Genomic DNA, 16,280 nt, shown 5'->3' on the forward strand with positions numbered 1-16,280 from the left:
GAGCGGGAACTCCTCCTAGGCACTGACCCGCCTGAGCGGGCCAGCCCTTCAGTCCCAGTTTGCAGCTGGGATGGCGTGCGTCCTGGATGTACCTACCGTTCCTGTCCCACTCTAAACCAGGAGGGCTGCAGAGCTGCGCTCCGGGTTCGGCGCGGGTGGCCCCTCTACAGCACCGTGCGCCTCGGTCGGCGGGCGGCGGTAGAGCCCCCTCCCAGAGCCCCGCTCGCGCCCGCTTGGCTCCCTCGGAGTCGGTCTGTCGGTCGGGCCCGCCTTCCCCCGCGCTCCCTCCTCTCCCTCCTCCTCATACTCCTCCGGGGGTGCCCGGCACAGCCGCGGATTCCGCCCTCCCACCGCTCGAGTCAGTTCCCCTCTCCGCGGCATTGGGCTAGGCGGCGGCGGCGCGGCGTGGGGAGCATCTCTGCAGCCACCGCGCTTCTCTCGTTGGAGCCGGCGCCCAGCTTGACTGCCCCTCGTCCCTTCCCTGCCGCGTCTCGGGCGCCCGGCAGCCCCCGCCCCCGGCTCGATTCTCTCCTAAGCGGAAAGGGCGCCCTGCAGGATCCTGCCCCTCTCCTCCCGGTTTCTGGGGCTAGTGCTCTCCAGAGAGGGGCGCTCTCGGAGACTCCTGCCCCGCCGCCCCTGACCGCCGGGGGGTGCCCCAGGGACGTCGCGTCGCGGAAAGGAGGAGGCAAAGGGGACCATGCGGCGCCTGACTCGCCGCTTGGCGCTGCCGATCTTCGGGGTGCTCTGGATCACCGTGCTGCTGTTCTTCTGGGTAACCAAGAGGAAGTTGGAGGTGCCGCCCGAACCTGAAGTGCGGACCCCCAAGGTGCGTGGTTTGGCGGCGCGCTGGGCATGGGGCAATGGCTTGCGGGAGGACGCGCAGCCCGCTCTTGGGGTTTGCGGTGTCCGGGAAGCCAGGGTTGGGGGTCTGGGTGATGCGAGCAGGTAACAGATTCCAGATGCGGCCACCGCGAGGTGTTTCTTGAATTTAACGTGCTCCGGGCGTCTCCGGACCCGTGGTGTGTCTAAGTGGCAGCGGGTGTGGGTGTTGCGAGCGCGCGCTCGCGGGCGGAGCGGGGCTCCCAACTTGAGCGGCGCGCTGGGTCCTGCGGAGGAGGGGGCGCCCAACGGTTGGCGGTGGGCGGGCGCAGCCAGGGGGTCTCTGGCGGTTGGGGCAGACGGCAGCTCCTGCCAGGGCCGGCGCCCAGGAGAAGTCTGGCCGCTGTGCTGACCTCCTTCCCGCAACTGCCACTAGTGAGCTGGGGAGGCCGGAGGCCGGGGTGCGCTGCGCGCGCGTGAGCGTCGCGGGCGAGCGCCCTGCCGCCTCTGCGGCCACAGCCCACCCGGCCTGTTGCAACAAACATTCCCCAGCCCCTTGGCTGCATTGGAAGGTGAATGTGCTGGAAGCGCTACTAAAGAGACTGTTAAGAACAGCCGCCTTGGTATTGGTGGGGAGTTGGAGAAATGGGAATCTTAAGTGGCTTTTCCAACTCCTTCCCAGTCGGTGCATCTGTGAGGAGCGGGAAGGTTCCCCCTACAGGATCACTCTTCCCTTGAGCTTCAGGGCTCCTCTTTCTCCTTCTCTTGCACAGACTTGGTGTGGGACACAGAGGGAGGTCTCTGGGGGATTTGCTGGCAGCCAGGCAACATTTATAAACTATGTCCAGAGCAGTCCTCTAGGGACTGGGAAAAAGCCTGGGAGAAGCTTATGGTCTGAAACTGGAGAGTGAGAAACAGGAGTGTGTGTGAGAATCCCCTTAGTATGCATGGAAATCCTACTATGTGCCTGCTTTCTTCATAAGTAGTTGTGTGAATTGGTGTTGTTATTCTTATTTCGTAGATTAGGAAGGAGGTTGAGGGTCCTTCCTAACTTGCCTTAGTTTAACTTGATGGTTTGAACAACAGTCTCCACACTCAGAATCTTTTTTGCTAAATCAAGTTGTTTCACAGATTCCCCTTTTAACTAAGTCCTCTGGGCACTCATATCTTGGAATCTTGCCAATGTTCAGCCGTTGTTCAAGCATTTATTTAGCACCTGCCTTGTGCCAGGCAGTGTGCTAGGTGTTATGGGTACAGTGATGCAGAATTTGTTCCCTGGAAGAAGGGGATTCGTTTGTCATGGACCAGGACACCCAGGCTGGAGGGTTCAGATGGCTCATTGCTCTGGGCGTTCTGGGAGCCCCTGGGGACTTACAGCAGGAGGGGGACTTAATGGAACAGAGTTGAGAAGGAGGTACAGGTTTGCCAGAAGTTAGGAGGGCATCTCAGGTAGAGGTTTGCAGGGGCAAGGAATGACACAGCAGTTGCGTCAGCCTGGCATAATTTGAGCACAAAGTATGTGGCCACTGAACCAATGAAGGGTCAAGCTGGGGAGGACCTTGTGGGTAGGATCTTGTGATGTTAGGGGTCATGGTGGATGTTAAGCAGGGAAGTGACAGGGTCAGGTTGGTGACTTCAAGTAGCTTTTATAGCATCACGTCCATTTTCTCACTCATCTCAGATCTAGAGAATTTTTTCTACCTTATCCCTAGGTGATTCTGCTCCTTGTGATGCAGTTAATGATGCCTGCAGGGACATGAACTTTCTGTTTTGCGTTGAACCTCATTACCTTAAGCTTACTTATTCTTAGTTTACTCCAGGGATCTGGGACAAGAGGATCTGTTTCCTTCTGTGTGTTCTCTGTCATCTTCCTTTCCTACCTCTTCTCCTCCTGGCATGATTATTTTATTCTTCTGAAGTGTGCTCCTGAACCCAAGCTTGTGTGAGCATATGCACATGAGCTAAATAACAATTGCTGGCATTTGTATAGTACTTTACAAATTCACAGATTCCATTTCACATATATTACCTCATTTAATTTTCACAACAACCACATAAAGGAGGTAATACTTTTATGCAGATGAGATTGAGTGACAAACATTTGGCCCAAGTTAACAAGGCTCTTCAAGTGGGAGCATCAAGACTAGAATGAAATGGAATCACTCTGGTGATTGCCTGCTCTGTGTTTCTTTCCTGTATGGCTCTGCACTTGTGGGTGATACAGCAAGGTTGGAGATGTTTACAGCATGAGCTCCCCACCCACTTTCCAGAGCTTCCTCACTCTTGGAGAACTGCAAGGGGTTGGCATAATTGTTGAGGTGCTAAGACAGGAACCACTTCAGAGGGAAGTCCTTCTCTGTTCTCAGAGGAGTTCACAGGGGGTCAGTGGGCTTTTCTGCTTTACAGAGTGCACATTTGCAGGAAACGTCCTTCTGATGGGTGGTTGGACTCAATACTTGCAGCAACATTGCTTTAGGAATCATCTGCCACTGCAAAGATAGTTCCCTTAACAGTAGGAATTCAGATGGTGCACTTGCTGATTGTAAGGACCAAATTCAGGTTTTGAGTGAATTCAGTAGACTAGGTTTTTCTAGGAAATGCTCATACATAGTCGTGGGGAAACTTTCTCCTGGACATGCCAAAGACTTAGGGAAATTTTCATGCTACTGAGGTTTCTTCCCAGGGTAGAGGTGAAAAAAGGGGAGGGCCATTTCCTACCCATCATAAAGGGTCATGGCTGATGCCTTTGTAACAAAAGGCAGGTTAACAAGAGAAGAGCAAAACAAATTAATTTGATCATAGTTTTATATGATATAGGAGCCTTCAAGAGTGAAGACCTCCAAACCCAGGGTGAACTGTCTATATTTATGTTTAGATTTGGGGGAGACTGGGCAGCAGTATAGAAAAAGGACTGGACTAAAAGGGTACAATGTAGTGCTAATGTTGGAGTGGGGAAACCAGCAAGACCTATTTATATGGCTTCTTTGTAAGGCTTTCTTCCCTCTTAGACCTTCTGGAATGGGGGTTATGATCTATCAGAAAAGGTAGGTCAGATAATTTCTTTATGGTAATCTTTAAGTCAGAAAGGTGGGGGAAGATAAGAGTAATATTTTTGGATTTTTGGCTTGCTTTGGGGAAAAGGGGTTCTAGTTTCTATGATCCAACTTGGGGAAGAGAAATTCTAGTTTCTACGGCTTGCCTTTGGTGGGGAGAATGGGGAGCAGGAGACAGGAGGACAGAAAAATTTCAGAGAGAGACTCTACTTCTGAGACCTTGACTTTGGAGTGACATTTTTTGAGCCCCAGTACAAGTAGTGAAGAGGGTCAGCTGATTTTCCAAAGCAAAAGCAGTGGGCTTCCTGTGGAGATGGGGAGAGGGCTTCTGGGCTGGGGACTGCCATCTCTTAGGGCCTGAGGGACATTTGGTTCTGGTCTGAGTCCCTGTCCTCTTTTTCTCACCATGCTAGGACATACATGTCCCATTTCACCTAGAATTGGCACCCTCCAAGGAGGCCCCATACAACCTATGCCTGGTTGGTCACAATTCAAGTGATGTAAGGAAGGCATGCTGAAGTCCTGGTTTAAGAAAATTAATTGGTTTTTTTTCCCTTAGTTTTAAGAAGGGTTGGTTCTATTAATAGCTCAGATAAAGATTTCTTTAAATTTGACTTTTTAATGTTGATTCGATTTTAATACTGGTTCCCCATTTCCAAATTATTCAGCAAAGCTCTAATTTCTAATTGGAAATCATGTAACAGGTTTGATGTTTTAATTCAAACTGTATTTTAATGATAAATACTATATCACTGAAAAGGACCCGAAAAATATTTCCATTTCTTTTTCTCCTGTCATTTGGAGAATTATATAATAACTGACAGAATTAGGAAAAAAAAAAAAAAGCAAATTTGTCTCTTAATTCCAAGAAACTAAATTTAGTCCAGGGGCTTAGGGCTTAGTACAAGCAAAAGAATTCTGGGCCAGAGGGTAATTTTTGAGAAAGGTATTAGAAACGTAAAGGCTTTGAATAAAGTGCCTCGGGCCCATGTAAGTGTATTGGGCCTGTACTAGAAATATAGCAAATGCTATTAGAAAATAGCTTGTCTTTCTGTAGCATTTGCATACCACCAATGCCTTAAGTATATGACACTGTTATTTTATTCCCCATTTAGTAGATAATTTCTCCCATTAAAAAAAGTTATGAATTTTAGAGGGAGACCCTATTAATCCACTGATGCTCAGTACGTGCACATTGGATGCTGTCCAGGGAATTTTGACTCTGGCAGGAGCAGAAGAAGTATCCCAGTATCAGATGCATGCTTGGCCTTTGGTTTGCTGTGCTGATGCCCATGCAGAGGGCTGTGCTAGTTTCCCTTCTAACATGGATCCCTGGAGCAGGTGTCGCAGGTGATATCACCTGGTGGTATGGAACACTGCTCCTTTAGCAGTCTGGGAAATAAGCAAATAGGTTGGATTCGTTTTTAGGGAATAGCAAATCTTCACTTTCTAGATAGTAACAAGCTTTTATTTATTATTTATTTTTTAAATCCAGATGCCCTATTCCATCGGGATGGTGGGAAATTCACTTTGGGTCATATTTGGCCCACCCTGGTTTGTCCCAAGGGCCAGGGGCTTGCACAGAATCCAGGAGTCAGCTCTTTAGTAACGAGTCTCTGCCCATGTCCCTGCTCACTCTGGCTGTCCTGGCTCCCCCTCTTTCCCAGGTCCAAGTGAGAGGTCCTATCCCAGGGACCCAGGGATCTCTGTGGTGGGGGGATCTCTGAGTCAGCCTGGGGAGCACCTGCTCTCCTTAGCCTTGTTCTCCCCTGTGACCTGGTGTTTTCTGGAAACATGGATCAGGTATTCGTCTCTCACTTCCTCTCCAGATGAAATCCGCTCAAGTTAGGGAGTCAAAGGAGCAAAGCAGGAAGGAAGGCAACTTAATGCCCCTGTCACAAGCCTCTCCAGTCTTTCCAGAGAGTCCCCTTCTTCAGAGCTACCTGTCTGTTTGTAGCACTTAAAAGTGCTAATTTCCACTCATCAGAGTTCATTTATAAATTAATAGAGACAGAACAAGGCTGCCGTTGGCCGATGCCTAAAGTCTGGGATTTCTGCACAGCCTCGTTTCCATGCCGTCTGATTAGCTTCTTGCCACACCTCCCCATCCCAAATTTCCAAGAGTCTCGTTCACATCAGGCTCCCAGGAACCAATTTTGAAGAAATGTGTTGCTTGTGCCTTTGTTTGATTTCTAATGTTTACAGTTTTGTCACTCTTCCAGAGTGTCTCAAAGTCCCCGATGCATTTTTGGAAAATAGTCTGAATTAGAAAGCAGGGATGGATCCTTGGCTCCACTGTTTTGGGGGGAGAGTGTGAACCCTGCCGTGGCTTTTGCACATCTCACCCTAGAGACCCAGAATGATAGCCTCGCCATCTGTTTGGGAAAGTGAGTCTGGATGTGCACGGTGCCCTCTGCAGCTGGCTGCCGCCTCTTCCCAGGGCCCGAGTTATCCTGAACTGGTGGCAGGCCCTTTCCTGCCAGGGCCCTTAGGCACTCACTGCTCACTGGAGGCAGGAGACAGAGTCTGGCCCTCTCCATAGCTCCCATCAGATCCGAATCAAGCATGGTTTCACCTTCCAGTTTTTCTCATGGATGTGGCAGCCTGGGTGTCCCTTTTTGTCCTTGGCTGTGCTAGGGATAACTCAGGTTCCCCTCTTCTTGGCTCAGTCTCCTCTCCTATGAAGTGGGAGCAGCACACTGTAGTACGGCCTGCCTCCCACCTGCTGGCCTATAGTCTGGGCTGGTTCGGGTTGGCTGTGAATACCTCTGAAGGAGACCTTATGCCTATAAATAATCATACCACAGATACTCTGTGTCTATTACTTATCTTTTAATTATTTTACCAGAAACGCTAGATTAACCCAAAAATAAATCAGTGTCTGAGTCCTCAGATGTGGAGCTGATTAAGAAAGAACCCCTTTGGGATACTGAAGAATGAACACACACACACACACACACACACACACACACACACACACACAGGTACCCTGGGGAGTTTTGCAGAAGCTCCTGAAATTTGCTGGCTCTGGTATTTTGGTATTTCAGAATAAATGGCCTGATATGACCTTCTGGGGTGCAGTCTTTGGATTTGGCAGCAGCTGCTGCCATCACAGGACCTAATGAGCACTGGATGCTGCTGGGGGCAGAGAGGAAGAGATGTCTGTGGTGCGAGAAATGTCGGTGTCACCGGGCGTCCTCTCTCCTCCTGCGTTTCCGTTGTCACTCCCTGCTTGCCTTATCACATCCTTCCTCCTCCTCTTACTCATGTCTCCTGAAAAACTGGTGCTGCTGTAGAGCCAGAAGCCCTGGGGTGTTGGGTCGGGAGGCCCCGGAGTGTCTGGAGGGACAGTGGTGTCGCCCTGTGCTCTGCAGGAGCTCCCTACTTCCCTGCAGGCTCCAAGGTCAGGAGCAGCCTGCTTTGCTGGTTCCAGGAGTCACAGCACCGTTCTGGACACAAAGGCAGCTCTTTCTGAAGTAAGTAAGTTGCCTCTCTGGGCCACTCTGAGCCATTCAGTCTTTTATCAGCGGGAGCCCTTATCTCTGGAAATAAGGAGCCATCTGATCCACTGCCTCCTGGACAAAGCCTCTCCTGCATACCATTTCCTGGAGACAAGATTAGACACTTAAAAAAATAATTAAATTCTCCTTGTGTCACTTGTCTTCTTAACTGGGAGCACTACAGAGATCTTTGAAGGAAACACAGGACAGCAGAGCACGCTCATGTTCCTGCCATTGGTTTGAATGCCCAGATGAAGAGAATAGCCGCCCCATCTGCCTTCTGCCTAAGGACCCTGCTGTTTAAGCCCATTTTGCATCTCATTCCAGGCCCGGAGAGAGTGGGGAAGCATCCACAGAACGGGTAGAACCGTCCCATCTTGACAAGCTCACTTCAAAGAGGTTCACTTACCCTTGCATCTGTCCTCACAAAGGCTTGGAAATTAGGATTTTCTTCCATAGTTGTCTGGGTTGAAGATTTATGTGGCTTCTTGTATTCCTCTGAGAACACTTGAACCATTCATGTTAGAATGTTCTTTCCCCCCAGCCATAGAGAGACTGGTCCAATCAATATTTATGCACCCATCACTTGCAGCTGCCACATGCAGGCAGAATGGATGCCAAATTCCTTGCTGGCCATTGAAAAATTAGCGGGTGCCTGTATTTCAGGCCCATTGTTTCCCAGGATCTTGGGGAGATCAGATCATGTGATGCACAGATTAATTAAGCTACCCTGATAATTGGCTATTAATAGATGGCCAATTGATGGCTGACAGCTGGGTGCCGAATTGACTAATGTCCTGATGGTGGGCAGGTGGTCTTCGCCAGATGAGGAACTGGCTTAAAGACTTGACTAATTAAAGGGCGAATCAGGGAAGAGGCAGATAAGAGGTAGCTTCTTCCCCTGCACCGTTCCTGTGATGTTTTACGGTTTACAAAGCATTTATATTCACAGATGCCTCATTTGATCCTTACTGCACTCCTGTGAGGCAGATGTTGCTCTTCCCCTCTTGTGAAGTCTGAGGGATCCGAGGTTATAAATAAGAGGGAGGAGAGTGGCTCGCTTGCTTAACCAGCACATGGGCTTGAGCCTGCTCTTGACTATGAAGCATGTGCTGTTTCCATTATGGCCCTGCTAAACTTCTTGTTTGTTTCTTTATCCAGAGAAAAATGAAATACCTACCGTACATGTGTATGTATGTATGTGTATTTTCACAAAAACACTGTTGCTCTTGTTGAGAAATGATGCTCTGCTTTTGATAAAGCACCAGTGTTGCTTTTTTTATTCTAAATGGAAGTGAGGAAGGGATTAAGGGAAATACAGAGCCTGTCTCTGGAGAATCAGGAGGACTGTGGGTTTCTTCCAGGAGAGGCCAAATTTGACACACTCTTGGGGCTGAAGTTGTACACTTTGTGATGTGAGAAGCAGATAGATACTGTCCCACCTACATCCCCCATTCCAACCTTAGGCATCAGCTCTGTCCTGGGCTGGGAGCTGGCCTACAGGGTTTGACAGCAGGAAAGGAGGCTCGCTGTCATTCATGAGTCTATGTCAGCACATCAACTCGTCAACTCGGAAGTCAACAGGATTGTGGAATAAAGACAGAAACCATTGATTTAATCCCTTTCATGATGAATGTGGTCCTTAAACAATCAGAAGCACTTCCCTTCTAAGAGGAAAAATGTCATTTGAAAGAACCTAACACATCCTGTTTGAGATGCAAGGCAAGTTCAGGGGAATGACTCCAGGGAAGTGGCTTGGGAAGACACCTAGCATCCCCTTAGCTTCAGCCTTTTGGACTGCAGAGGGCTGGTTAACTGCTGGTTAACCTGGAAGGCTGACTCTTGACTGCTCAGTTCTGCATAGCAGACAGACTGCTGGTTCTACATGAGGCTGGTGTGGAGGTTGGGTGTGAGTAATGTATGTACTTAAACTTAGGAAAGCATGAAGTCAGGCAGCTGCTGGTGTCTTCCTGAGCATTTGGTCTGCAATTAGGGTAAGCTACCAAAGGGCTTATGGTAATGCTTTGTTAGGGAGGTTAATGACAGACAGGGTCCCTGCTGTACCCTGAGATCCTTGGCAGAAGCATAACTTTTCACTCCTGTGCACATCTCCCTAGCCTGGTAACAGTAAGGAGTGCTGTGTTTCTTGAAGACTATTATGCAGAGTAGGACTGAAAAGAAATGTAAACCAAGATAGCTGCTCAGAGGCCCTGATGGCTTTCTCATCATTTGCTTACTTCTGGGTCAGATCAGCTCTCTGATTCTCCCTGCCTTTCTTTAAACTGAGATTATGGCTTCTCCAGGTTTTAGCTTTTCTTTTAAAACTAAGCATATATTTTGGAAAACTTCTTGGCAGTGTCTGCTACAGCTGAACATATCTACAACCCTGCGATTTTACTTCTAGATACAAACCAACGATTTTTATATGCAACCAAGGGTAGACTGTGCTCCAAAGAAGTTGGCAAATTTTGTCAAGGACCAAATAATATATCTGTATGTATGTGTGTGTGTGTGTATGTATGTATGCATGTATATATGTATACACATATACACACACATATATATTTTCATTTACATGGTTTCTTTTGTAACTACTCAGTTCTGCAGTTGTAGGATGAAAGACAGTATGTAAATGAATATGGCTGTGTTCCAATAGAACTTTTTACTTATGGACAATGAAATTTGAATTTCATGTATTTTTCACATCTTTTGAGATATTATCCTTGTCTTTATTTTCAAATATTTGCAGATGTAAAATCCATCCTTAGTTCACAGGTTGTATTAAGCCAGGTGGGGTTCTATTTATTAAAGTATAAATAAGCAAAACTGATCTCTGGTGTTGAAAGTTGTCTTCCTGGCTGCTCCTGGCTGGGGTTAGTGACTGGAAAGGGGCCGGGGGACATTTTGCAGGACCTGGTGCTGCTTGGCTTCTTGATCTAGGTGGGTGACACAGGCGTGTTCATCTTGTAAAGACCTATTGGTGGATACGTATTCTTTTCTCTTTGTGTATTCCACTTAAAGGAGGTTCAAAACGAAAAATCCGAACTGCATGTGTGGCTGGAGTGTGACTTCAGGTTTTATCACCTCATTTAAGGGCAGAGCCGAGCAGCAATCTCCATTCTTTTTATAGCCACTGGTTTCTGACCCCTGAATAAGACAGTCTTTGGAGAAAGGACTTGGTTTAACTTTGCACTTTTCCAAATCATGCTCCCTTTTGTATACAGGGAGACATTGAACAGCTGGGGTGGTACAGACTCTGGCCAACCAAGTAGGTGCTACTGGGTATTAACCCTTTTGTTGCTGAATCAGAGAAAGATGAGGTCCTAGGGGTTCAGAGGGGGCAGCAGGAGGGCATCGTAGGGCTTTGGTATGGTTGCTCTATGGTATGGCAGGGCTGAAATCTACCTATGTTCATAGGTTAAAATCTGTCATCACGCTTGGAGATTGAATGGCAGAGAATGTAATTATATGACACAAGCTACTGGCTTGCACAAAACCGGGCTCTCTCTCTTTCTCTCTCTCTCTCTCTCTTTTTTTAAGTGTCCAGAAAAAAAGGCAGGGAGCTATCACCCTGTGCCCAAAGTGAGAGCTGGTGCTTTCTGTCTTAGTCATCCGTGCTTTATAACAACCCTATGCAGGAGGTGAGTTATATTTGTTTTTCAGGACAGAAACACTAAGGTTTTGGGAAGTCTAGTGACTTGCTCAAGGTTAGGCTGCCCATAAGCAAGCAGAGGATCTAGATGCCAAACAGATCTGTTGGCCCCGGAGCTCCCCTTCTCTTTCCACTTCACCGTGCTCACCCCAAGCTTGCTTCTCTCCCCACAGTCACACTGAACCTGGTCCCTTGAAAGTGAGGATTTGAATTCACCTTTCCCTTGGCAACCAGCCTCCGGAGCCTGCGTTTGTTCTGCCTCCCAGAATTATATACATCTTGGTTAGATCAGAAACTCCTGAATGAAATTATTTTGTACCAGAGACTGTCTCTTCCAGGGGAAGTCACTTTAAAATGCCATTGGAATTGAAAACTTCACATTTTCAAAGAGGAAGGTGGGAGCTACCACCACTATGTGACTTCCCTTGTGAACAGGGCTCTGCTGCAGAGCCCTGGGAACGGCTCTGCTCCTAGGCTTAAACTGGAAAAAAGGAAGCTCCAAAGTGTCATATTCTTGAGTGCACCCAGGGGCTTCCACAATGCCTGCACACTGATTGCAGAGGGGACAGTGAGGAATTAGTCAACAGGTGCTCAAAATACAAAGGCCGAGGCGGATGGCTAAAAACTCCCCAGCATCACCCCTCAGAGAGGACACGTCCTGTATCTAGCATAATCACACCAATTATTTGGTTGTTTGTGCTGAGGAGTTGAAAGCTATCATGTGCTGGGGGAAAATACTCAGCATGGAGCAGTAATTATAGATCAGCTGATAATAGAGGATGCATTGGATTGACTGCTAATTAGATTATTAGCACTCAAAACAAATACCTGCTATTAACCATAAATAAGCTGCATTTGTGATATTTTCTACTTTTTACATTTATCCCTTTGTATAGTGTGCCATTTATTTTCTTTCTGTGCCAAGACGTTCCATTTCCCTGTAATACTAAGCACGTTTGTTTACTGAGCTGCCATTGAATTATTTTCTTGTTTCCTTCCATTCTCAGAAGGGGTTTGAGAGAGCTGGCATATGTTGAGGGTCACATGGTGGGTCCTTGATGCAATGTGAAAGGTCTTCTCAGGAAGGAGAAGGGGCTTCTTTGGGGATGGATGCAAGTCTTCCCTATGGGTCTAGAGTCGTGGTGAGAGGTGAGGGATCACAGGGTCTTCTCTGTGATTGGTGCTGGGGTTAATTGCGAAGAAAATGACCTGGTTGCCTTTTTTTTTTTTTTTTTTTTTTGTGGCACTCGAGATTTGGCCTTTGTTATTCTTGGTTCAGGAGGATAGGATGGGCATCTGGATTCTTCATCTGGGCATCTTTCTACAACTAGATTGACTGTGTGTCGTCTGCAATGTGGGATGCCATCTGCTTCCTGCCCGTGGTGCCACTGAGCACTGTGGGTAGGTGATCTGGAGGAGCCCTGGGGAGCTCTCCGGGATGTCTGGAGGGGGAAGCTCTGGGGATGGATGCTCTGCAAATGGTTCAAGTGACTGAGCTCCCTGATCTTCCTGCTCCACCTGCTTTCCACCTCACCATGCTCATTCCAAGCTTGAATTGTGAGAGGGGAACCAGGGACCTCCATAATACACCAAGAGTCCATGCAGAAAGAAGAGGTTGAAGTGGGATGTTACTCTTTTTTACAAGAAGGGTGAGGGCTTCATCTGTGCTAACCTCTGTTGTTTATAACCACCCCATGAGATCAGCAGGCTGAAATTTAGCTGGTGTGTGCCTGGTTGCTTAAGGCAGGTGCTTTTCTATAAACAGTGTCTGAGCAGTACCAGTTATTAATTTTTTTCTCTTTTGGATATTATCTTTGGATGATGTATTGATTATCTCTAATTTACTGATAAGTAACTTGAAGTTCCTAAAGGCCCAATAACTTATAAGTGGTGAAGCTAAGACAGGTTGTGTGATGCTGGAGCCCCCGCTGGAGTGCCACTAGAATATTGGACAAGTGAGAGAGATGGGAGAGCTCTTTTGAAAGTCTCCCCCTTTGAGTCCCTGTGCAATGTGAGAAGATGGGGTGGGCAAATCCGTCTACACCAGGATACTGGGTCCAATTCATCCATTCATTTAGCAAACTCATTCCTGAGTGTGAAACCCTGTACAGAGTGCAGGGTTGCATGGGCAGACCTGAACCAGGGTTCTGTTCTGCAGTCCAGGGCAAATCCCAAGGAAGCAGTGGAATGTGGAGCAGTGACTCTCACTGGCTGCCTCTGGGTCCTCCTTGGACTCTAAGATTCATTGCTCTTTTACTGTAAAGATAGAACTGGTCCTGCAGATGACTGCTTAATGGGAGAAGGGACTTCAAGATGGATAGAAATCTTTTCTCTTTTGAATCAAAGTAGATTGTGAAGCTGAGGGGCTGGAGAGAATCTTCCTGGGGCTTCATGGGGATAACAGGAGATGGCTGCTTTTGAATTGACTTGGAGTTGTTCTGCAAGGTTGACTCTCTTTCCCTAATCACGTCACTCTTCCGTTAGCTCGGAGAACTGTGGTTGAAGTTTAAGCTCATCCTTAAAGCTGTTTCACTAAAATAGGAACCTGTTATTCCACAGGGCCTCTTATTAGAAGAAGGACTTAGAGCGGTCTTTTAAAGTCATTTTAGTGATTCTTGAAGAAGAATTTGCCAGGATCCACTTATCCCCAAAGTGTCCATATTTCAGAAGCCTAACACAAGAGCAAGGATATGGGGAAAGGAATTGAAAACAGGCTATCTAAGCATTCCACTTTTATTTAATCTGTCAAGGATGCCTGTTGTGGGTTCTATGTTCTTGGGGGCACCCTAGACAAGGGATCAAGTCATGGATGAAATCCAGACTAATTTCCTCTACTCTTTTTTTGTATCTGTGAGATAAGAACAGAATGTTTTTACCTTTTTAGATGGTTGGGAAAAAATTTCAAAGAAAAATACTGCATGATAAAATTTACATGAAATCCAACTGACATTGTCCATCAATAAAGTTTTGTTGGAACACAGCCACACTCTTTGTCTATGGCGACTTCTGTATTGTAATGATAGATTCGAGTAGTTATGATGGAGACTACATGACCCATAAAGCTGCAGTTTTTAGTATCTACCTCTTTATTCAACATGTTTAATAGCCCCTGACCTAGACCTTTGCTTCTCAAAGTGTGGTTCATGGGCGAAGGGTGTTGGTACATCACGGGTACATTTGTTAAGAATGGCAGAACCTCAGGCCACTCCAGACCTCCTGATTCAAATCTGCATTGTAACAAGATCTGTAGGGGAGCTGTGTGCAGTGGAAGCCCCGTGTTAGGTAACACTTCTGCTTATAATGAGCTCATGTGCTTCATCCTTCTTAAAACGAAGCACTTTCCTGAGTGCTTCTTGCTGCATTTCCTTATTTTCTGAGTTCATTTGGTTCTTAGCTCCCGTTCTTCCCTGGGTGTGGGGACTACTCCTCTGTTTACAGCCTCATAAGGAGACAGGAGCCTTCCTCAATGCCAGGCAGTGTGGGGAGAGCCTGTAGTCTTCCAGGTATTACCGTCAGGGATGTGACGTCATCAACCTAGCCCTGGTCATCCTGCTGGCCCTCTGCTGCTGGGTTCCTGGTGATGCCAGGCCCAGGGACTAGCCTTCCTAGGGACTTCCTGTGCTGCCCCCTGGGGGATCCACCCCTCTCAGGACCTGCTGCCTCCCACTCTTTCTCTAAGCTGAGAAATTATCTTTTTCTCTGTGTGTTCCTAATGCTCTCCCTCTCCCTCCCTCCCTCTCTCGCTCTCTAGATCTCAAGAGCATTGCATTTCCCCCCACCCTCTGGGTTTGTCTGTGAACACAGGCTTTGGTAAAAGGTAAAGATGGGGTATTTCCTGACATCTCTGCTCTAAGCTCACAAATATACAAATATCACTCCCTGGAAGGATCATCAGGGTCTGCTGAGGTTAGGGGCTGGAGCAGGACCGGTGAATGGGGTGGGTGAGATGAAGTGCAAACAAACACAGACACCCTCATTCCCCTACGGCACCTACATGATGTTACGATGCAGATGAGGGGACATGGCCAGCACAATCTAGGACAGAACCTCATCTAGGGTATCTTCCTATGGGATAGGAGGTCAAGTCTGTAGGAGTTAGACAAAGGGGGGTTGTGTGGGTGCAAGCAGGGGTTGGGGGGGGGGGGCTGCTCCCGAAGTGGGATACAGCAAGCATGATCAGAGATCCGTGCAAACCAAATTGCAAAAGAGTTTGGAAGTCAAGTCATTTGCTTATTTTTGTTCTTAGATGAGACTCTCTGTAAGTAAACAGATTTCCCTAGTTGGAAGCAGATTGTATTCACTAGGGACTTTGTTCAGTAAAATGTTTAGGGTTTAAGGGCTTTAACTGCTCAGGGTGTGCCAGTTGCTTTTAAAGGAGAGAGTCCGTGAAATCTGAACTAAGCCTTCCCTTGCTTCCACCCCTCTAGCCTAAATGACAGTTGCTATGAATTGTTCCATACAGCAATGTCGATTTGGGTTTTCTTGGACTACCAGTTTTCATCTTTAATGCATGTAGTTGCTCATAGAGAAATGCCCCACGGGAAAGTCATCTTGCCTCTTTTGATTCCCTATAGATGAGGATTTGGCAGAGCCATGGCCAGAAGTCACCTAGAACAGTCTGTTCTGGGAGGGGCGTCTGGACTTCAGAAGTCCCGAGTGCCTGCACATGTTTTGGAGGAATTAAGATGTGAAGATGGACATCTTTCTGCTGTTATCAGGGCCTGGAAAAAATTCCTCTCCTCATATACACCAGGTCACCCAAAGCCTGGTGGGTCTGCTGGTGTTAGCTAAGATGTGTGACTGATGCAGTGTGCTGTTCTCCAAACTGCCCTTTTGGGAAGCTGGGCCCAGGGAGGACGGAATGTGGCAGACATGAAAATACACATATATGTACCAAGTTAAAAAAAAAAAGAGTAGGATTCAGAGTTGGATCCATAATAGGATCCCATTTTGTTTAAAAGAAGATACAATGAAGAAAATCTTAGAACATCAAAATGGGTGACTTATGTTCATGGGGTATCACGGGGTATCATTCAGGCTCTACTCCTCACTGCAGCTTATATATTTATTTTCTTCCTGACTCCCTCCACTAACTCCTCTCCTTAACCCCCTATTGGGCAAACAGCCTAACAGTGTGGACATGTTAATGTCCATGTCTTTCTCTGTGTAATCAGTTTGTAAATATACATAAGTATTTATAGATCTGTTTTGCTTATGTTTAAAAAGGAGAGCAAGAGATCCATCATATATATATAT

At 47.3% G+C, this 16,280-nt stretch overlaps 1 protein-coding gene across 1 annotated transcript in view; it reads left to right on the forward strand.

Moving 5' to 3' along the window:
* Positions 1-693: 693 nt before the first annotated feature.
* GALNT14 (polypeptide N-acetylgalactosaminyltransferase 14) overlaps positions 694-16,280 on the forward strand; it is a gene marked incomplete at its 3' end in the record, with an annotated part of 200,068 nt that continues 184,481 nt past the window's right edge. Inside the window, exon 1 of the mRNA XM_081265376.1 lies at positions 694-826. Within this exon, the coding sequence (XP_081121502.1) occupies positions 698-826 (129 nt within the window). The 5' untranslated portion in view covers positions 694-697. The remainder of the gene's footprint in view (positions 827-16,280) is intronic.

This window comes from Spermophilus citellus, assembly GCF_964194105.1.
Source record: "Spermophilus citellus genome assembly, chromosome: 13".
NCBI classification, from domain to species: domain Eukaryota; kingdom Metazoa; phylum Chordata; class Mammalia; order Rodentia; family Sciuridae; genus Spermophilus; species Spermophilus citellus.